Raw genomic sequence first — 21,272 nt, 5'->3', positions numbered from 1 at the left:
CAGTACCTCCTGGATTTTTACGTTTAACTGCACATCTGCCCTCGCCTTGAGTTGCTGCATGTAAATAACGATGAGCACTGTTAGTCTCACTGTTAGTCTCACTGTTAGTCTCACTGTTAGTCTCACAGTAAATTCGAGGCCAATGTCTCCTCTTTTCAGTGTATTGGATAGAAGCATTCTTCCTCTATCCTTTTTCTTCATGTGACAGAGTAGAACACTCTTTTGCTGAACTGGCTTTGTATTCCTTAGCCATCTATTTCCCTGCCTGTAAACTGTGAACACACAATGTGAAGTGTAAAGTTATCTTTCACACCACTTCCAAATAGAAAGGGATGTAGATGCAATTAATTAATTCTAGTCACAGCTGTACAGTATTGGAAAGGGAGAGTCACACTAAGCCTCATTTCCCAAACTGGTTGCCTACTCTTGTCAATTTTCACAGTGGATGGGCAATGATCAGCAATTACTTAATATCCAAACAAAGTAGGAAGTCCAAAGGTCAATTTCATAATGACTGAAAATTTGCATTGGGCTGTTTATTCAAAGCTGCATCTGGCTTTCATTCATTCATGAAATCCAAGATAAGAACGTAAATGATTAATTTTTGTTTTATATAATGAAATATATTTGACATAAATATTGTAACAGAGCTGCATCTGCCCGTGCTCAAATGTAGTGCTTGTTGGTCATTTTGACAGTAAAACATTGCTTTCATTTTTAAAATGCCTTTTAATTAACTTTCAGATGACGTCTCATTAATATATTGCATGAATTACACAAGCTTGGTATTGGCAAAGTTGTTTGTTGTTTTTAAATAATATTGCACAAACTGTAGATATGCCAAATCTCCACCTTAGGGTTTTATTTTGAAATGCACCTGTTTGGCTGCTGGAATGCTATTAGAGATGGTATTTCCATCTCCTCCTCCTCCTCCTCTTCCCCCCCCCCCCCAACTTTCCCATCAACCTTTGTAAATTGGAATGTACTTTTGCGATCAGCACAGATGTTCCAGCAGGTAAAAGCTCGCAGAGCACCCATTGCTGCAGGTAGCTGTCACCACTTCAAACAGCCGCAGGATTGTATCTTGTAAGTGCATTGGTTCTTGACTGGGAACTGGTACAAATAACTGATGAACTTACAGCCAAAAAAATCCAATTTATAGCATCTGTGAAAAAGTGCCTTTTCCAGGAAGAATTACACAATTGGTCCCCACAAGCCGCCACATTTTTTTTTAAGTAGTGCCATATGTGTCTGGATGCCTCATGCTCCTGATACTTTGTTTTTTTTCCCCTACAAGGCAAAGCAGGTTCTGTGCAGTCGCAGCCTGGGAAAAAAAGAAAACCATCAAATCCAATTTGCCATTTCTATAACTGGTCACTCAAGAAAGCAGCAAAAATGTTTCAAAATCTAAACATTGGTTCAAGTCATAAAATATGTTTTGTAATTTAAATTATGCTCTGTTTAAAACCGCACCACAGTCACACAAATGCAAATCGCATTCAATTATAAAATATAACTTTTCAGAAGCTGTGTGCAAAATTACATTGGGTTGATTTACCATCCCATTGTTCTATTAATGCAAATAACGCTGCTATCCACAATATGATGCAGCCATGTCATTCATAAATATAAACATTTACATTATTTCATATCATGTAATTGTGTTTCTTATTTTTAAAATTGTACTATATGATCCTTTGTTCAGAAAAACAATGTAGATCAGTAAACTTAATTGTACAATAACACTAGGTGGCAGTGAGAGGTTTTCTGATGAACTACTATGAGACACTTGTGTGTTTCTTCCAACATCTATGATGAAAGTACGTTGAAGTAAATAGATATAGATTCAATATTTTAACAACACCGTGTCACTACGTTATGTTTATGACTGTGATCAAGGTTGTATTTGATTACTTGAGATCATTAAAGAAAGTATTAAATGATCAAAATAGATTCATAAGAAAGCTGGTTTTCTGTTTCTTTAAAAAATGCCTCAAGTGCACTGACTTTTCTATAAGGTTTTGGTGTAAGTATCATTTGCCTAGGTTTCTTATTCTTTAGATACTTTACCATGGGCAAGAAATCGATCATAAGGAATGCTTATACCTTTAAGCGATCCTTGTTCTGCACATGTCCCTTTCTCTTCAAGTTTACAGGTTTTTTCCATTGTTATTGGCAAGAATTGTACTTGAATTTCTTTCCCAAATGAGGTAAGCATTTTTTGGGGGGACAGGATTATGAACTCAGTAATTAATCTTAATAAAGGAAATGTGAGTTCTGGTGCGATGTGATGACAGTTTTCAGTGTATATCAAATCAAAGTCTCTTGATTACAAGATGACCTGACCCAATCTGTAACTGGTTATTCTAATCCTTTTCCAAGAATCATAAATCCTGTCAAATGTTCAAGGAAGGTTGAAAATGAGGCTGCAACGAGACAAAAGAGCCAGTAATATTCAGGATGTTGTGCAGTTTGCATTGAGACTGGTAGGATGCAGCCTTAGATCAATAATTTCCGATCCAATGAGTACCTGATCTTAGCCAGGAAAAGTTGGATGAGGCACTTTCCAGAAGAGAAGAAAAATCCACCTGTGCCGTTGTCATACACCTATTGGTATAGAGCTGGGGACAGTTTGCATGTTCTTCCTCTTGGTGAGGGAATTGATAATGCGGGAGGCCCTTAAACTCTTCATCTTCGATCTCCTGACATAACCTTGTATTACCTTGGCTAAAAGACTACATTTTGTGAAGGGGGTTGGAATGAATTAGGTGAAGGTCTTAGCAAGATAAATATCTGGTGTCGGATAAACATTTCCGAAAGGGGCAGGCCATCCACTTAGACTGCCTCACTAATACATGATATATGGAAGTGAACTTCAATCAAACTGAAAAAAAGCACAACTAAAAAAAAAAGCACATCTAAAAGTGGGCAATTAACTGCTCTGCTGTGTGTACTCATGATAATTATTCCTCTGACATGAATTCAGATTTATATAAGTACGTGCATGATAAAGTAAATAATTTGTGCATTAATTGCTGAAGGAGTTTTACAACACTTGCTTTGTTGAAAATAGTCATTTCAAAATTATATTAAGGCTCCATGGTCACCATGAGCATAATAGTAACACAAAGTACAGTTAAAATCATTCATCAGAATTGTCAGAAGCTGTTTACTTGTGTAATTATTTTTGAGAAATGCCTTAAATTCCTTGACAGCAGTTCCCCAGATGCACTCTGCCATTGCCATTTAACATTAAATTAATAAAGTAGCCAAGCTGTTTCTAGGTCATATCAGTGCTTACAGCTAGAGATGTAAGTGAGAAACATGGCAGTTTAAAATAATTTCATTTTGCATATTCAACTAAATAAACAGACCAATAACTGCTCTGAACCGGTGTGTACTGTTGGAATGTATTTTATTCTGAGAACAGCATACGTAGTATATCACTAACAATAAAACACATATAGATCTGGCATTTGAAACTGGTCGATGAAGGAGGGAGAGGGTGTGGATGGGGATGATGGTGTGCAGAAGTTATACCATGATAGACCATGACAGATGAGGACAGGCTCGATGGACCAGCTGGTCTTTTCCTGTCTTTCATTTTCATACGGACGTCTAGGATATGCTGTCAAATTGGATTTTTCTACCTTTACTATGTAACCAGGCAAAACTGCCCTTGCAAGCATATGCTAACTTTTCAGTTGAGATGCTTGGATTATTTAGACTTCCGTACATTTAAAATTTCAAACAAGGTTAAATTAACAGATTGAAGAATTAATGCAAGATTCATTTGAGCAGTCTACTATGTCTGTGTAGAAATTCAACAAGAAAATGGATCAAATTAACTTTTTAAACACTTTTCACCAAAAGCAAATAGTTTTACTGAACCAAATGTCTCGATAGTGATGCACAATGATTTTGATATGAAGTTTTATAGTATGGATACCGTTTACATTCAAAGGTTACTGATCAATAAATAACTTTTTTAACATCAGTATTTGGTATTGTGCTTTGAGAAAATCTTGCTAAATTTTTGTAATTTCAGAAATTCAGGATCTTTTTACTGACTAAAAGTTATGCAAAAATTGACAACATTAAACTTCAAGAACCAGAATAAGAGTTTTGGAGGAGGAGTTTGAACTTTGGTTTTATCTTCTATTACTGTCCAAAGAAATTAATATTTTATCTGTCGATTTGTCATTTTGTACTTTCTGATTATATTTACTACTTCCCACATATCTCAGTATTGCAGACAGATTGAAAGTATTATACGAGTATGAGCTCATGGAAATTTGAGAATTACCTTTTTTCAATGATTATTTAAAGTAAATAGCAATTGTGCTGCCAGTTTGCTGTTAGCTGTCCATGTCAGCAGTGAGATCATTGTTATACATTCCAGCACTGACCACATCTCTTTTAGTGGTCTAATCTTCTGTCATCTATAAAATCATTACTCAGATGTTTTTAAAAAACATCATCCATAAACCTTTAACAACTGCCTAAAGAAAACAAGAAGTTCTGTATGTATAATAAGCATCATTTATTTACTGAAGATAGTCATCAGTGCAGTGCATCATGGGTGTGTGCATGCTTTACTACAAAGCTGTTAATGTTTAGCGGTGCAGAATGGAAGTTTTAAATGTTTTCAAACATTTAATGACTGTACAGCTAGAACCAAAATACAGTAAGAAAGTGATATTCAATTTCCTATGTTAATCCATTGATAATTCTGTCTACAATTTTTTTCACTGACTAAAAATGCAGAGGTCTCTTCATAAAACCACATTTACATTGAGGCAATAACCGGACAGTTACTCGACTGGAAAAGGATGATGTCTTTCACAACCTCAGGACATCCCAAGACGCTTTGCTGCCAATGAAGTACTTCTGAAGTGTAGTTGCTGTTTTAATGTAGGGAAAAGCGGCAGCCAATTTGCGCCAAGGTCCCACAACCAGCAATGAGATACCTGGCCAGATATTCTGGTTTTTTTGGGATGTTGGATGAGGGATAAATAATGGCCAGGACACTGGGAGAACTCCCTTTCTTTTCTTCGAATCGAGAAATGGGATCTTTTACATCCGCCTGAGAGAGCAGATGGGATTTACCATCTCATCTGAAAGACAATGGGCCCGATAGTGCAGCATTACCTCAGTACTGCACTGAAGTGTCAAGTTGGATTATGTGCTCAAGACTCTGGAGTTTGGCTTTCTGATTCAGAGGCGAGTGCCACCACTGAACCAAGGCTGACGCTGTACTTATTGGAGACTGAATTTTCCTAACTTGGACTGGGTTGATATTCTGCAATACCCAGAATATCTATAGGCAGAAAAAGAGTCTACTGTATTCAAAGAACTATATTTATTGTATTTGTGTGATTTTCACTGCATTTTAAATGTATAATAAAATCTACTGTGGTCAACTTTGTCCTGTCCAAATCAAACCAAACCACTGATGGCCAATATAGTTATTTACCTTCCTCCAAGCACATAGGAAAATAGTCTTATCGTGCCTTACAAGTTGCTTATTTTGTGCATTACCATTATGCCACGTAACTGTTTCGTATCACTTCAAATGCAGTCTTCCGCGTGCGTGCCCAGTTACAATAATGAAAAACCTTCTGCATCATTATAGGTGCGTGACTGCTATATGCCAGTGGTTTTACTGTAACAGCCACAGTTGGAGGCTGATTAACATGAACTTAACCACATTCCAAAAGAATGTCTGCTTCATAACAGATCTTCAGCTTCCAGCCTTCTTTGGATATGTGCCCTGGAAAATAAATGAATAGTTAAACATATTTTCACTTATAATTAAATAGTTCAAGCTGACGTGATCCAGGAGTTCTCCAGTAGTATTTTGAAAAAAATGATTTTTAAACATTTTCTGGATGATACACAGATGTTTGAACTTTTATAGCAGCAATAGTACCATCAGAGTAGTTTTAAATGTAAACATACGTCTTGCAACTTTAACATAGTTAATTATTGCATTTCTTTCATGCCCCAGGTCGTGTTTCGTTCTTCACATCTGGCTCAGAAAATCTCCATTATGTTGAAAAGGTGGAATGGGGCACTCGATATGCCATTACAGTCTCCTTCACCTGTGACCCTGCCTATGCTATTGAAGACCCTTCTTTACCGTAAACTGGTTGCTGCCACGAAGAGGTCAAGCATCTTCCCCCTGGGAAGTGATCTAGGAAAACAAAACAGTAAATCAGTTGTACACAAAAAAAAGTTGATTTTTAAATTGTTCGATTATCTGGTGATTGAAATCAAATGTGGAGTGATTAATGCAGTATTGAAAATCAACTGGGCTCTATTGTCCAGACCTTTACCTGTGGTTCAAAAATGGTTTTAATGTAAAGGTGTACCATTTATATTGTAGTCCTAAGTCATGCTGTTAAAGTATGTTAACGATGAATGTCTTTATGCAATTAAGATTTGACTGAAAAACATGACTTTCAGTATTGTTGTTCAATTGCTCAAACATTCACAACTTTACATCAACCAGACTTTGATACTCTGTGATCAAGTAACTGGCTGATCGAGCACTGAAGCTATTAACTAGCTGATTGAGTATTGCAGTTGTTAACTGGCTGACCAAGTATTGAAACTGTTAACTGGCTGTGCGCTACTATCATTTGAATCACAGTTTGAACTTCTGTTTAGCTACTTTAAATGTTTTGTCTTCAATCGGAGTCTACGTGGATCTGGTATAATGTTATTTGCCGTTTCACATTAAGTAGTTGAAATACACATCATCTTTCACATGTTTTGTCATTAAAAATGGTATCAAGTCGTCTCTAAATTAAAGAGGCACAATTCTGTTGGGGAGCTTTCAGGGCAGGTTCAGCTTCTGCCATATTGACCTCTGACAATGTCTGTGCCAGAGTAGATTTGCTGAAGGAATCTGTAAGAATAATTGATGTGTTTAGGGTTTAATATTTGATGCTGTATTTAGCTGATTCAAGTTTTCCTGTATTAAACAAACCAACATAAAATAAATTTTTACAAACAGTTGTTAGTGGCTCAAAGGGAGAGGATTGGGTGCTTAATATTCCTGGCTACAAGGTATTTAGGAAAGAAAGAAAGGATAGGGGGGTGGCAGTATTGATCAAAGAAACTATTATCGCACTGGAAAGGGATGATATAGTTGAGGGGTCAAAGACCGAATCTATTTGGTTAGAATTAAGGAACAATAGAGGAGCTATTACGCGACTGGGTGTACACTATAGGCCACCAAATAGTGGGACGGAGATAAAGAAGCAAATTTGCAGGCAAATTACAGAAAGATGCAAGAACTATAGAGTAGAGACAGTGGGGGACTTCAATTATCCTAATATAGACTGGGACGATAACATTGTAAAGGGCAAAGGGGGTGGAATTCCTGAAATGTGTTAAAGAATTTTCTGGAATAGTGTGTTTCCAACCCAACCAGGAAGGAAACAGTGCTGGATCGAGTTCTGGGAAATGAAGTGGGGCAGGTGGAGCATGTTCCAGTGGGGGAGCATTTGGGGAACAGTGATCATAATATCATTAGATTTAGAATAGTTGTGGAAAAAGACAAGGAAACATCAAATGTGAAAATGCTTGACTGGAGGAGGGCAAAGTTTAATGAGTTAAAAAGGGATGTTACCCAGGTGGATTGTAATCGAAAATTGGTAGGCAAAACAGTAATTGAACAATTAGAAAGGAGGATTAGGTTCGGGTGTAGAGTAGTCACATCCCTACGAGGGGGAAAGGAAGGACATCAAAAGCTAGAGCTCCCTGGATGACTAAACATAGAGATTAAAATGAAACAGAAAAAGAAGGCTTATGACAAATGTAAGGTTCATAATACAGTAGAGAACCAGGCTGAATACAGAAAGTACAGAGGAGATCTAAAAAAGGGAGTAGGAGGGGCAAAGAGTATGAGAATAGATTAGTGGTTAACATAAAAGGGAATCCAAAAGTCTTTTATAAACATATAAATGTAAAATGGTAGTCAAAGGAAGCATGGACTGATTAAGGACTGTGGAGGCAGAGGGCATGGCTGAGACATTAAATAAATACTTCGCATCTGCCTTCACTAGAGTAGAGGATGCTGTCATTGCAGCAGTAAAGTAGGAGATAGTAGCGATATTGGATAAGATAAAAATGGACGAAGAGGGGGTACTTAAAAGGTTGGCGGTAATCAAAGTAGAAAAGTCACCCGGTCCAGGTGAGATGCATCCTCAGTTATTGAGGGAAGTCAGGGTAGAAATTGCAGAGGCTCTAGCCATAATCTTCCAATCCACCTTAGATATTGGGATGGTGCTGGAGGATTGTAAATGTTACTCGGTATTTACAGGCCAGTCAGCCTAACATCGAAAACCTTTAGAGACAATAATCCGGGACAAAATTAATTGGCACTTGGTAAAGTATGGGCTGATATATGAAAGTCAGCACTAATTTATTAAAGGAAAATTGTGTTTGACTAACTTGATTGAGTTCTTTGATGAAGTATCGGAGAGGATTGATGAGTGTAGTGCAGCTGATGTGGATATGAACTTCCAAAAGGCATTTGATAAAGTACCACATAATAGAATTGATCACAAAATTAAAGCCCATGGGATCAAAGGGACAATGGCAGCATGGATACAAAATTGGCAAGGGGACGGAAAGCAGAGAATAGTGGTGAACGGTTGTTTTTCAGATTGAAGGGAAGTATACAGTGGTCTTCCCCAGGGGTCAGTGTTAGGACCACTGCTCTTTTTGTTTTATATTAACGACCTGGACTTGGGTATAGAGGGTATAAGTTCAAAGTTTGCAGATGACACGAAACTTGGAAATGTAGTAAACAATTTGGAGGATAGTAACAGACTGCAGGAGGACAGAGACAGACTAGTGAAATGGGCAGACACATGGCAGATGAAATTTAATGTAGAGAAGGCTTAAGTGATGCAATTTGGTAGGAAGAATGAGGAGAGGCAATATAAACTAAATGGTACAATTTTAAAGGGGGTGCAGGAACAGAGAGACCTGGGGGGTGCACATACACAAATCTTTAAAGGTGACAGGACAAATTGTGAAGGCTGTTAAAAAAGCATACGGGATCTTGGGCTTTATTAATAGAGGCATAGAGTACAAAAGCAAGAAAGTTGCGCTAAACCTTTATAAAACACTGGTTAGGCCTCAGCTGGATTACTGTGTTCAATTCTGGGCACCACACTTTAGGAAGGATGTCAAGGCCTTAGAGAGGGTGTAGGAGAGATTTATTAGAATTGTGCCAGGGATGAGGGACTTGAGTTATGTGGAGAGACTGGAGAAGCTGGGGTTGTTGTTCTTAGAACAGAGAAGGATAAGGCAAGATTTGATAAATGTGTTCAAAATCATGAACGGTTTTGACAGAGTAAATAAGGAGAAATTGTTTCCAGTGGCAGAAGGGGTCGGTATCCAGAGGACACAGATTTAAGATGATCGGCAAAAGAGCCAGAGGTGACATGAGGAATAATTTTTTACGCAACAAGTTGTAATGATCTGGAATGCATTGCCTGAAAGGGTGGTGGAAGCAGATTCAGTAGTAACTTTCAAAATGGAATTGGATAAATACTTGAAGGGAAAAAAATTACACTGCTATGGGGAAAGAGCAGGGGAATGGGATTAATTGGATAGCTCTTTGAAAGAGCCAGAACAGGCACAATGGGCTGAATGGCCTCCTGTGCTGTACCTACTGTGATACTATGAATTCTGCCAACAGTCTGAATAAATTGCAACATTTGTTGAAAATCATTTAACTCTTAGCTTACCAGAAGCCAAGAAATAATCAGTAACACAGAGTTGTCTCTTCATACTGTTTTATTTCTCTAACTCTGTGTATATAAAAATAACATCAAAGTAATCATCACAACAGTTACAATATCTTGTTTTCAGAATCATAGCAGCAGAGCATTAGCTAGTATCACCGGAAGGTGATGTAACTTTAAGTTTAGCATTATGGTTTTAGCTGCATAGATAACAATTATATGCTCTATTTAAGTCTATGGCTCCAGAATTGTTTGCATGTTCAAATTAAATTCCCTACCCAGAGAATTTATTTTGTGCTGATCAAGGAACAATATTTGTTCCGAAGAATGAAATACGTCCACTTTGGTCCCCAAGCATTTTTAAGTCAAGTAACTCTAGAGCAGAACTTCTTTAATGTGACATCCCAGACCTCAGAACACTCCCATTGCATGAGTGTTAATTTTTCCAACTTCCAAAACCAGGTCATCCCCATGGCTTCAGAGTGTGATTGCAAATTACATGTAAATAAGGGACAGTACTCATGTCCACTAAGAATTAAGTAGGGGCTAACTAAACTCATTTCATACAAGCCCTTTGAAGACAACAGAGAAGACTTTCATCCGAAGGTGAAGTACAAAGTGGTCACCTCCTTCAACCCACTTACTTCAACTCAAAATTCTGACATATCAGTGAAGCCAAACAATTACATAGTCTTTGACTCAGAGCCTTGGCCTTGAAGATATTAATCACTTAATCAGCAACATCCCCTCCTCAATCTAGCTATAAAGCACAATTATGGCATTTTAACAGCTTTTAATTCCTAACTTATTGGTTTCATCTGTTAAAAATTTCCCAGTCACTCTGGCCTCCACACATACTGAACTGCCAGGTTCACTGGTGAGGCTGTTACATATTTCAAGTTTTAACATAGAGCAATGGGCATCATGAAGTGCTGCCCTACTCTACAGGATTCAATGTTGAATTCAACTTAATATCAATCAGGTAAGAGAACCTCCATTTCTGAGTTACTGATTGCTTTCTCCAAGGAATTCGGGTTGTTGATGCTGAATAGTAGCCTTCAATTCCACCACTTCTATTCTGAGGTTAACTCAAACATCAAATTTAACAGGTTCCTTTGTTCGCTGAGGCATAGACTATAAGAGCAGGCAGGTTATGCTAGAACTGTATAAAACATTGGTTAGGCCACAGCTTGAGTACTGCATATAGTTCTGGTCACCACATCACAGGAAAGATGTGACTGCACTAGAGAGGATACAGAGGAGATTTACGAGGGTGTTGCCAGGGCTGGAGAATTTTAGTGATGAGAAAAGATTGGATAGGCTGGGGTTGTTTTCTTTGGAACAAAGGAGGCTGAGGGGAGATTGAATTGAGATATATAAAATTATGACGGGACTAGATAGAGCGGATAGGGAGGATCTATTTCCCTGAGTACAGGGATCAGTGACTAGGGGGGCATAGATTTAAAGTGATTGGTAGAAGGCATGGAGGAGAGCTGAGGAGAAATTTTTTCACCCAGAGGATGGTGGGGTCTGGAACTCACTGCCTGAAAGGGTGGTAGAGGCACAAACCCTCAACTCATTTAAAAAGTACTTGGATGTGCACTTGAAGTGCCGTAATCTACAGGGCTACGGATTAAGTGCTGGAAAGTGGAATTAAGCTGGATAGCTTTTTTTGGCTGGCATGGACACGATGGGCCAAATGGACTCCTCCTGTGCCATAACTTTCTATGATTCGATGATCTATTTGCAAGCTCCTTCACCGACTTTGATTCTGGAGTCATTACTTTGTGTAGGTATTCAATGCGTTCAATAATTAGGGAAGCAGCAGAGAGATTCTAAAAGTAGAATCAAAATAACAAGCAACCATCTGGTCCAATTATCACCAGAGGTTGCTGGATTGACTCCAGAATCAAGGTGGGTCGCTTTTAAAACTGAAGACCAGCATAACAAATGTTCCATTTTGGTTGTAAGAATTTTCATTTAAAGGTTGTTAAAAAAGCAGATTAAATTATTAAGTATGAAAATAAGATGGATGGATACCCAACCTTCTTTCAATATCCCTGGTAGCTTATTAAACACAATACACACTAATATCAAAACTTCATCTCCCATTGGCATATTAGAAAATAATTACCCTGTCAAAAATATACCCACTTGGTAGAAAGACTGAAGTATTCTCAAACATATATACAAATGAGCCCACATAGTGAAACATAATTATTTGAGATAAGACTAAACCCACAGAGCAAAGGTGCTTTTTTAAAAAAAATTCTGATTGGCCCCTTTCCAGTTTCAGTAATCCATTATCCCAAAATCAGGTCCAGTTAAAGCTCACACTTTTCAAAAATGGGAACAGTCAGCAAAGATAACCTCTAGAAATTAATAAACAGCAGAATAAGGATAAAGCTACATGTAAATAAAGTACAGCAATATCAATTACCTCCCAACCCAGATACGTTTCAAGAATCAAGGAAGTTTCACTCCCAGAGCCCACCCAACACACAACAAACAAAATCCAACTTCTCTTCAACTGCCCATTTAAATTTTAAATTCACCAAACAACTTTTATCTGCATACATCAGGATCTTTGGGGCCCATCAAAAATCAGCCTAGACCAGGACCTCTTCCCATCACTGTTGTTCATCTGTTATTGGAAATGATTCTGGCCCCTGTATACTGTAGCTGGGAATTATCACAAGAACAGGAATTCCGACTTGGAGTGTGCAGTAGTTAGAATCCCTTACATCAGTTGCAGGATTCAAGTGAGGGTGGGGAAGGAGGAGAACAAGATGGCAGTGAGGGAGAGGGAAACGGATGGCAATCAAGGGGAAAATCCACCTGTGGCTAACTAAAGAAGTTAAGGATCGTATTAGATTAAAAGAAGAGGCCCGTAATGTTGCCAAGAAAAGTAGTGGGCCTGAGGATTGGGAGAGTTTTAGAAACCAGCAAAGGATGACCAAAAAATTGATAAGGGAGAAAACAGAATATGAAAGTAAACTAGAAAGAAACATAAAAATGGATTGTAAGAGCTGCTACAAGTATATAAAAAGGAAGAGCATAGCAAAAGTAAATGTTGGTCCCTTAGAGGCTGAGACAGGAGAAATTATAATGGGGAATACAGCAACGGCAGATGCGTTAAACAAATATTTTGCATCTGTCCTCACAGTAGAAGACACAAAAAAATACCAGAAATAGTGGGGAACCAAGGGAATTTAAAGTAATTAATATCAGTAGAGAAAAAGTACTTGAGAAACTAATGGGACTAAAAGCTGATAAATCCCCTGGACCTGATGGCCTACATCCTAGGGTTGTAAAAGAGGTGGCTGCAGAGATAGCAGATGCATTGGTTATGATCTTCCAAAATTCCCTACATTCTGGAACGGTCCCAGCAGATTGGAAGGTAGCAAATGTGACCCTGCTATTCAAGAAAGGAGGGAGAGAGAAAACAGGGAACTATAGGCCAGTTAGCCTAACATCAGTCGTCTAGAAAATGCTGGTGTCCATTATTAAGGAAGTGGTACCAGGGCACTTAGAAAATCATAATATGATTAGGCAAAGTCAACATGGTTTTATGAAAGGGAAATCGTGTTTGACAAATTTTAGAGTTTTTTGAGGATGTAAGTAGCAGGGTAGATAAAGCGGAACCAGTGGATGTCGTATATTTGGATTTTCAAAAGGCATTCAATAAGGTGCCACACAAAAGGTTGTTACACAAGATAAAGGCTAATGGGGTTGGGGGTAACATATTGGCATGGATAGAAGATTGGTTAACAGACAGGAAACAGAGGAGGGATAAATGGGTCACTTTCAGGTTGGCAGGCTGTAACTAGTGGGGTGCCGCAAGGATCGGTGGTTGGGCCTCGGCTATTTACAATATATATTAATGATTTAGATGAAGGGACTGAGTGTAATGTATCCAAGTTTGCTGACGATACAAAGCTAGGTGGGAAAGTAAGCTGTGAGGAAGACACAGTCTGCAAAGGAATACAGACAGGTTAAGTGAGTGGGCAAGAAGGTGGCAGATGAAGAATAATGTGGGGAAATGTGAGGTCATTCATTGTGGTAAGAAGAATAGAAAAACAGAATATTTTTTAAATGGTGAGAAACTATTAAATGCTGGTGATCAGAGAGACTTGGGTATCCTTGTACAAGAAACACAAAAAAGTTAGCATGCAGGTACAGCAAGCAATTGGGAAAGCAAATGGAATGTTGGCCTTTATTGCAAGGGGGTTGGAGTACAAGAGTAAGCAAGTCTTACTATTGTACAGGACTTTGGTGAGGCCTCACCTGAAGTACTGCGTACAGTTTTGGTCTCCTTATCTAAGGAAAGATATACTTGCCTTAGAGGTGGTGCAGCAAAGGTTCACTAGATTAATTCCTGGGATGAGAGGGTTGTCCTATGAAGAGAAGTTCAGTAGAATAGGCCTATACTCTGGAGTTTAGAAGAATGAGAGGTGATCTCATGGAGACATGTAAGATTCTGAGGGGGCTTGACAGGGTAGATGCTGAGAGGTGGTTTTCCCTGGATGGAGAGTCTAGAACTAGGGGGCATAGTCACAGGATAACGGGTAGGCCATTTAAGACTGAGATGAGGAGGAATTTCTTCACTTAGGGTTGTGAATCTTTGGAATTCTTTACCCCAGAGGGCTATGGATGCTGAGTCATTGAGTACATTCAAGGCTGAGATAGACAGATTTTTGGTCTAGGGGAATCAAGGGATATGGGGATCGGGCAGGGAAAGTGGGGTTGAGGTCGAAGATCAACCATGATCTGATTGAATGGCGGAGCAGGCTCAAGGGGCCATGTGGCCTACTCCTACTCCTGCTACTATTTCTTATGTTCTTAAAAGGCAAAGGAGAAGACGGATGGCAATGAAGGGGAGAGCGAAGGGGTCAGTCTTTGGTGCCTTGAGGGTTGGAAGAAGAGAGAAGCTGGGAGGAAGGAAGGCACCAACATTAACCAAGAGACTAGGAAGGGAAAGGGGTGCTAACATGAACGGGGTGGGGGTGGGGGGGAAGAAAGTACCGGCTTGAACTGAAGGAGTTTCACGGGGGAAAAGAGTGTCATGTTGGGGAAAGAATAGTGCCAATTTGAATGGGGAGTAGGGGCTGGAAGGCGAGTTCCAGTTCAAACTGGTTTGGAAGGGGAGTTGAATTGGAAAGAGGTGAAAGAAGAGTGCAATGTTGAATTGGGGGAGATGGAGAAGATTGGTTTAATGAGAAGAGTGTCACATTGAATTCATAAGGAGGAGAATGCTCGTATAAACTGGAAGGGGAAGAGGAGGAGGAGGAGGAGTCAGTGTCTTTTGAAAGGATGGGCAAGAATGTCGCTGTGCACTGGGTCTAAGGGGTAGAGTACCTCTGAATGAGGATGGGAGGGTTGGATGTGGAAAAGTGTCTTGAGCTAACTTTTGGATGTGATGGTCTGTTAAAAATCCAAATGTCACTTTTTCAATTTTTTTAGAGATTAAAAACCTCAATTTTGAATTATAAAAATGCTTAAAATTACACTGCACATTTTAATGTAATAATACAAAATAATCAAAGGGAACATCCCCCCCCCAGAAATGCACCACCCAATTTTGAGTCTTCAACATCTTAGATTTCTCCCTTCAGTCTTTAATGTACATTAGTTTTTAATCTTCAGGTGTATCTGAAAGGATATTGAATGTTTGAGGCTTAACTTACAAAGCCTCTAATTATTTCTGAACAATATATTCTCCTGTAAAATTGTTTTCTTTTTCTAAGTGATGTAGAATTAGTTGGTTGCCAGACAGTTCCCTAATTTATGCCAACATAACCCTTATACTTGCCATGGAAAAAAGATTTTAAAAATTGAAAGAACACTTCAGGATGAATAAACACTCCAATTTTACGAAATTTGAAAAGCAGGGATGAGGCATAATCTGCAGCAGCTTTTCATTGTCTGCTAACACTATTATACAGTAACTCCAATATTTTAATACTGAAACCAAGGTTAATTATGCAGAAGGAATTTATTTCTTAAAATGTGCTTCGGATAAATTCTATTACACATAAGCAAAGGACAAAGTAAGACCTAATGTGGCTCTTAATTAGCTGTGGGTGAAAGATAATTGGAAAAATACTTCTGGAGCACGCCACCAACAAGTCCACATTAATCAACTCAAAATTGTGTTGCATGTGTTGTCCTTTGGAAGGTTTAATGAAAAGTGTCTTAAGGATGCCCTGAAACACTTGGAGTGTGGAATCTATGCATCAGATAAAGTCAGTATCCTTTCTCTGAAAGCAGTTACAGTCATTTCATTTAAAATGCAATTTGTAAGAAGTGCAGTTATAGAAAAATGAAGCAATGAATCCTGGCTTGTTTGCTAATCTACAAACTGTTCAACCAGACCAGAAATTAGATGAAGATGTTCTTGGAGAACAGCACTCTTTTATGCTCTATATTATCTGGCTATAGCTGTGAACTCTTTGATTTTTGGAGAACAAACTTCGATGCAATCCAGAGGGACTTCTTACTCTACTTCCCAACAACAGAATAAATCACATTCAAGAAATATTTAAGGAGCATGTTTCATATAATGAAGTATTTTTTCTGCAAAGAATAGCCATCCTGATGTAGAATTCAGAACTACTATATACCATCGTCCACTTGAAAATCTTTCTTCCCTCCCTGATTGTTCAACAAGTTTTTGCAACGAGTAGCAGTGCCATACAGGCCACAAAGTCACAGGTTCAAACCCCAGTCTGTGCTGAGTTAGCTCATCTCAGCCAGGGTGGGAATGAGGGTTAGTGAATAGGTTAGGGTGCTGAAATTAACCACGGTTCCTGCTTCTCATCACTAACTAACGATCTTTGTTCGAAGTGCACATGTGCAGATATTGGGTGAGGACAGGATAAGGCTCATCAATAATGATCCCCATAATTAAATAACCTGCCAGCAAACACTGTGAAAGCTCACACGTGAATTATGTCCACTGAAGATACCCATGTAACTTGTTTTATTCCAATTTTCTTTGTCCTTTTTTGAAAGCTCTTTCTCACGATTGGGGCACATTTCTGTGTGATTTTGACAGCTCTCCAGTGCATCACCAAAGTGATGCCATTCTTAAAGCATGACTCGGGACAGTCAGCATCTGAAGACTATTCATTCATGGGGGCCACCACAGTCAATCACATTCCTATCTCCTTACTTGACATTTGCAGGAGAACACTTTCCAGTGGTTGGATAGCAATTTGCAGTGTTAACTCCAGGCTGCTATTTTTCCTGTCCCTAACCAAGAGACACTTGAGGCTAATTCTGAAGAATGCATAATGTAATAAGCTGCACATATAGCCCATACAACAATCATACAAAGAATTGTTTAAAAGCAAAACACAATTCTCCAAAATAATCACTAATACTAGTAAAGTACTTCTGACATTTGTGTTAAGTATGGCAATAATGATGCAGAAAGCAGAAACAGGTCAAACCAAATTTGAATAATTTCACCATTGAGAGGCAGGGTTTTAAGACTGCCCTACAGATCATAACAATATCAAGATCTGTAGATGTGAGGAGGTTAGACTGACTTTCCTCATAAATCTGATCACTTTCGCACTGCATAGTTTATCTTACCTCATATCAGTGCAAAGGAATAGAAAACCTTTTACACTTTTGGGAGCCAGGCTGATGTTATAATTGGGTACTACTGCAGTTGCACAGAGCGCTGGTCATACCTCATTTGGACTATTGTGTTCAGTTTTTGGTACTTAACCGTAAGAAGGACCTACTGGCTTTGGAGAAAGCCAACCCATGATTTCATTAGGATGATACAGATACAGAAAGAGAAATAAAGAGAGGGAAAGATTTGATTGAGAGAGAGGGGGGAAAAAAAGACAAAGGAAAAAAGTTAATATTTAAAATTTGACATTTAAAAAAAAAAATTCCCAAAACATCAAAGCCTGAAGGAATGAGACTCCATGCTTGTAATAGTTATTTTTTGGTGATGGAGAGGTTGATTGGCAGTCATTAACACTTATCATGTCGCTAAAAGGGTATTTGCGTTTGTGATAACAAGACTTAACTTTCTGTGGTGAGTTTAATAGGCAAATTTGAAAAGTTCCAAAAAAAAGGATGCTAAAGGCGAGATGCCGTTTTCGCGAAGCAACTTATGGATATTAACATTTAACCGCGCATCTGCTCCTTCTAAAGTTGCTGTACTATTTACCCATAAATAACGGCGAGCGCCATTAGTCTCGCCAATATAATGACAGCAAATTCTGGCCCATTGAATTCACCCCCTTAATTTCACCCTTCTCTCCTTCCTGTGTTTATTTTCCAATCCTTAAATCTCATTTGGTTAAGGAGATACCCTGTTGGTTGCCCTGTTTCCCTCGCTACGCCTTTATCAGCTTGCACTTTCAGCAACTTTGTGGGCAAAAATGTTTTGAGCTGAAGGCTGCAGGGGCAAGTCTAACTAATGGCAGACGCTGTTAATATGCCCTGCTACAGCAAATTCAGGCCCTGCAAGTTCCTAAAACGGGGAGGCTAAGGGTGAGATGCCATTTTTGCAAAGCTAATGGCGGAGCAACTTGGACAGCAACTTTTGGATATTCACATTTAACCGCACATCTGCTCCTCACCTGAAGTTGCTGTACCATTTGCCCATAAATAATGGCATGCGCCTTTAGCCTTGCCATTATTTTGTTCTCAATGATATTTTGACAGCAAATTCTGACCCTATACTTCAGAAATGTACCTCTGCAAAATTTGCACATCTTAGTTTTTGATTGAATCATGCAATTTTCTGCCATATCCATTACATTTTGATTTGTATTGATTTTTGTATTGACCAGGCATCTGAATTGTAACATGCAATGTTCACTACAACAACAGTGACCTCTTTGCAGTGTTTCTTATTGGGGATTATGACCCACCAGTGGGAATCATAAGAGAATCTCGGGCAAAACTATACGAAGCACTTCTTTACAAGACCCACCCGTTATTTCAGAGATTTTGCTCCCATGATGGAGAATGGGAAAGAAAATGACATACTTTTATTAATACTTGTCTTTATTTAATCAGATCATTTGTGAAAATGGTTTTTAAATTGAACTGTTTGGTGGAAAAAATATTTTTTGCAAAACAAAATTTCTCCAACTGTGATGGAAGTAAATGTTGAGAACATATTGGGAAAATTATTACTACCTATAATTTGTCTTTAGCAAAGATGCATTGAAATCATTTGATGCAGTAAAATAGTGAAGGAGATCAAATGTGTACAGAACAATCCAGTGCTCATTCCTGTATAAAATTCCAAAATGTGTCTTGAGTTCCGATCATGTATAATCCCTGCACACTATTTAGTAGTGGTTTTGTTTTTATGCAGATTAGAAGTAACGAAAATATAGTTTGCAATCAAGTTGGAAACTTTATTGTATTTGGCTGATACATTTTATCTGCCAAATAAACAATGTAAGACTGTCAAACTGATACAACTTTTTTTGCTTTCAACCAGGAAATGTGATGTTTTAAATGAATTTTGGCTATTTAAGGAAGTCACCACAATGCAGCCTAAATATTATGTACAGTAAAAATCAATTTCAAAGAAAAATATGCCCAATGTGGTTTTTTTTATTATTTATGGTTGCTTTAATCTGAAAGACGGACAAGTTTTAACGAGCAAGTGTATTATGGAGAAGTTTCGTTAGAAGTACTAATGTAGTGTTCTGGGATTTCGTAGGAGCTACACTACTCAGCATCTTCATTCCAATTTAACCACGGTTTAATTTATGAAAAGTTTTTTAAAAAAACATGCACCACCCATTTGACCTTTGAGTGAACTCTCAATACAGACATGCTTGGAAAAGCTATCTGCAAACTCTGTGCTGCCTTTGTTGTATTTATTGCCTAGAATCCTTGAAACAATTCCTGAATCTCGCGTCCACCCCTGTGTACTGGACTGTTTTTTAAAAAAAAGACAAACCTGAGGCAATGGTGCCTGCAGTTTAGTTAAAGCTAGTTACCTACCTGAAGATTTTGAGCAGATTTCCATATAAATATGAACTGTCATTTCGACCCTTTCAAATGAGTCATGACTACTGATTCGGAAGAGTTGCTATATTGGTTACAAGAGGAGACGGATTTTATGGATGGCCGCAGATTGGCACTTCTATTAAAGGATGTGGATCCTGATCTTTGAAAATGTCTGTGCTTATTTTTCAGGTATTCTTTGTAGTTCTTGGTCAGCAGGGTGTACAGGAAAGGGTTAATGCAACTGTTGCTATAGGTCAGGCAGGTCATAAAATAGTTGATGCAAGTGATTGTCTGCAATGTCAGATTTAAAGGCTTGCAATAGAGACAGATGAGTTGCCAGACCCAGAAAGGCAAGAAACATGCCCAGAAGACAACGACAATGCTGAAAATCATGATGACCACTCTCTGTTTGGACGACTGCTTGTTCTCTCTCTTTGCCAGAGTATTCTTCTGGGATTCCAGATAGGTCCGCGCTAACTGAGTGTACAAATAGCCGATGACAATACCCGGCGCCACGATACTGGTGCTGAAAAGTACAGTCAAATAAATGGTGTAAGGTTCTCGACTCCAAGTTGGAGCGCACATCCGTTTGATGCCGCCGTTCTCTCTCTTGGTCTCCTGCAGGTTGACCATGCTCATTACAGGGAGAGTCAAGAGCAAGCTGACTAACCACACCGCCCCGGCAGTCGCCTTTCTGTAACCTTTGGATCGTTTCACCATGTCCAGCGGTTTGACCACGGCCATATAGCGTTCGGTGCACATGACGGTCAGGGTGAAGATGCTCGCATGCATGGTCAGTAGATCGAGACTCAGCAGTATCCGACAGCCCATGTCCCCAAAGTACCAGTTCTTGACGAAGTAAGTGCAGACGATGAAAGGGATGGTGGAGAGGTAGAGCAGGTCTGCCAGGGCCAGGTTGACTATGGAGACGTACATGGGCGCAGCGGATCTCATGGAGTGGCACATCACCACCAGAGTGTAGACATTACCTGTCACTCCGGTCACATACATGAAGGATAAAATAGTACCGAAAGCGGAGGTGATTATCAGCTCGTCCATCGCCTTTGGGGTGGACGGTGTTCCGGAGGCGCTCACGTTCTCCGAGGTGTTATGCTGCATGGTTAGTTTAATTGTAAACAATTTTACAACACCAAGTTATAGTCCAGCAATTTTATTTTAAATTCACAAGCTTTCGGAGATTTTCTCCTTCCTCAGGCAAATGAAGGAGAAAATCTCCGAAAGCTTGTGAATTTAAAATAAAATTGCTGGACTATAACTTGGTGTTGTAAAATTGTTTACAATTGTCAACCCCAGTCCATCACCGGCATCTCCACATCATGGTCAGTTTAACACATCCTCCGCCGTGCACATGGTTGGAGATGAGGACAGTGCGGTTGCAGGAAGGGAACTGAGAGCGAAGCTGGCTCCCGCTCCTGACGTCACTCGGCGCCTGATGTTAACTCCTCTTGAACTCCGCACCGCTGCTCAGCCCCGGGATCGGACACC

At 39.0% G+C, this 21,272-nt stretch overlaps 2 protein-coding genes across 3 annotated transcripts in view; one reads left to right on the top strand and one right to left on the bottom strand.

Moving 5' to 3' along the window:
• ogfod3 (2-oxoglutarate and iron dependent oxygenase domain containing 3) overlaps positions 1-7,023 on the top strand; it is a 94,301-nt gene extending 87,278 nt beyond the window's left edge. Inside the window, exon 9 of the mRNA XM_068004239.1 lies at positions 6,011-7,023. Within this exon, the coding sequence (XP_067860340.1) occupies positions 6,011-6,147 (137 nt within the window). The 3' untranslated portion in view covers positions 6,148-7,023. The remainder of the gene's footprint in view (positions 1-6,010) is intronic.
• LOC137341197 (urotensin-2 receptor-like) lies at positions 5,346-20,890 on the bottom strand. Of its 2 annotated transcripts, XR_010966980.1 has the most exons (3): positions 19,761-20,890; positions 5,962-6,196; positions 5,346-5,773 (listed from the first exon to the last, which is right to left on the bottom strand). XR_010966980.1 is itself a non-coding variant. In XM_068004238.1 (2 exons), the coding sequence occupies exon 1, from the start codon at positions 20,883-20,885 to the stop codon at positions 19,800-19,802; it is 1,086 nt and encodes a 361-aa protein (XP_067860339.1). In that variant the 5' UTR covers positions 20,886-20,890; the 3' UTR covers positions 5,346-6,196; positions 19,761-19,799. The 2 variants fall into 2 exon arrangements, 1 of the variants encoding a protein (XP_067860339.1); XM_068004238.1 differs by having other exon boundaries at positions 5,346-6,196.
• Between the last annotated feature and the right edge of the window lie 382 nt (positions 20,891-21,272).

Source organism: Heptranchias perlo, chromosome 23 (genome assembly GCF_035084215.1).
Source record: "Heptranchias perlo isolate sHepPer1 chromosome 23, sHepPer1.hap1, whole genome shotgun sequence".
Taxonomy (NCBI): domain Eukaryota; kingdom Metazoa; phylum Chordata; class Chondrichthyes; order Hexanchiformes; family Hexanchidae; genus Heptranchias; species Heptranchias perlo.
Note: the sequence above shows the minus strand (reverse complement) of the source record. Positions and strands in the feature narration are given on the sequence as shown.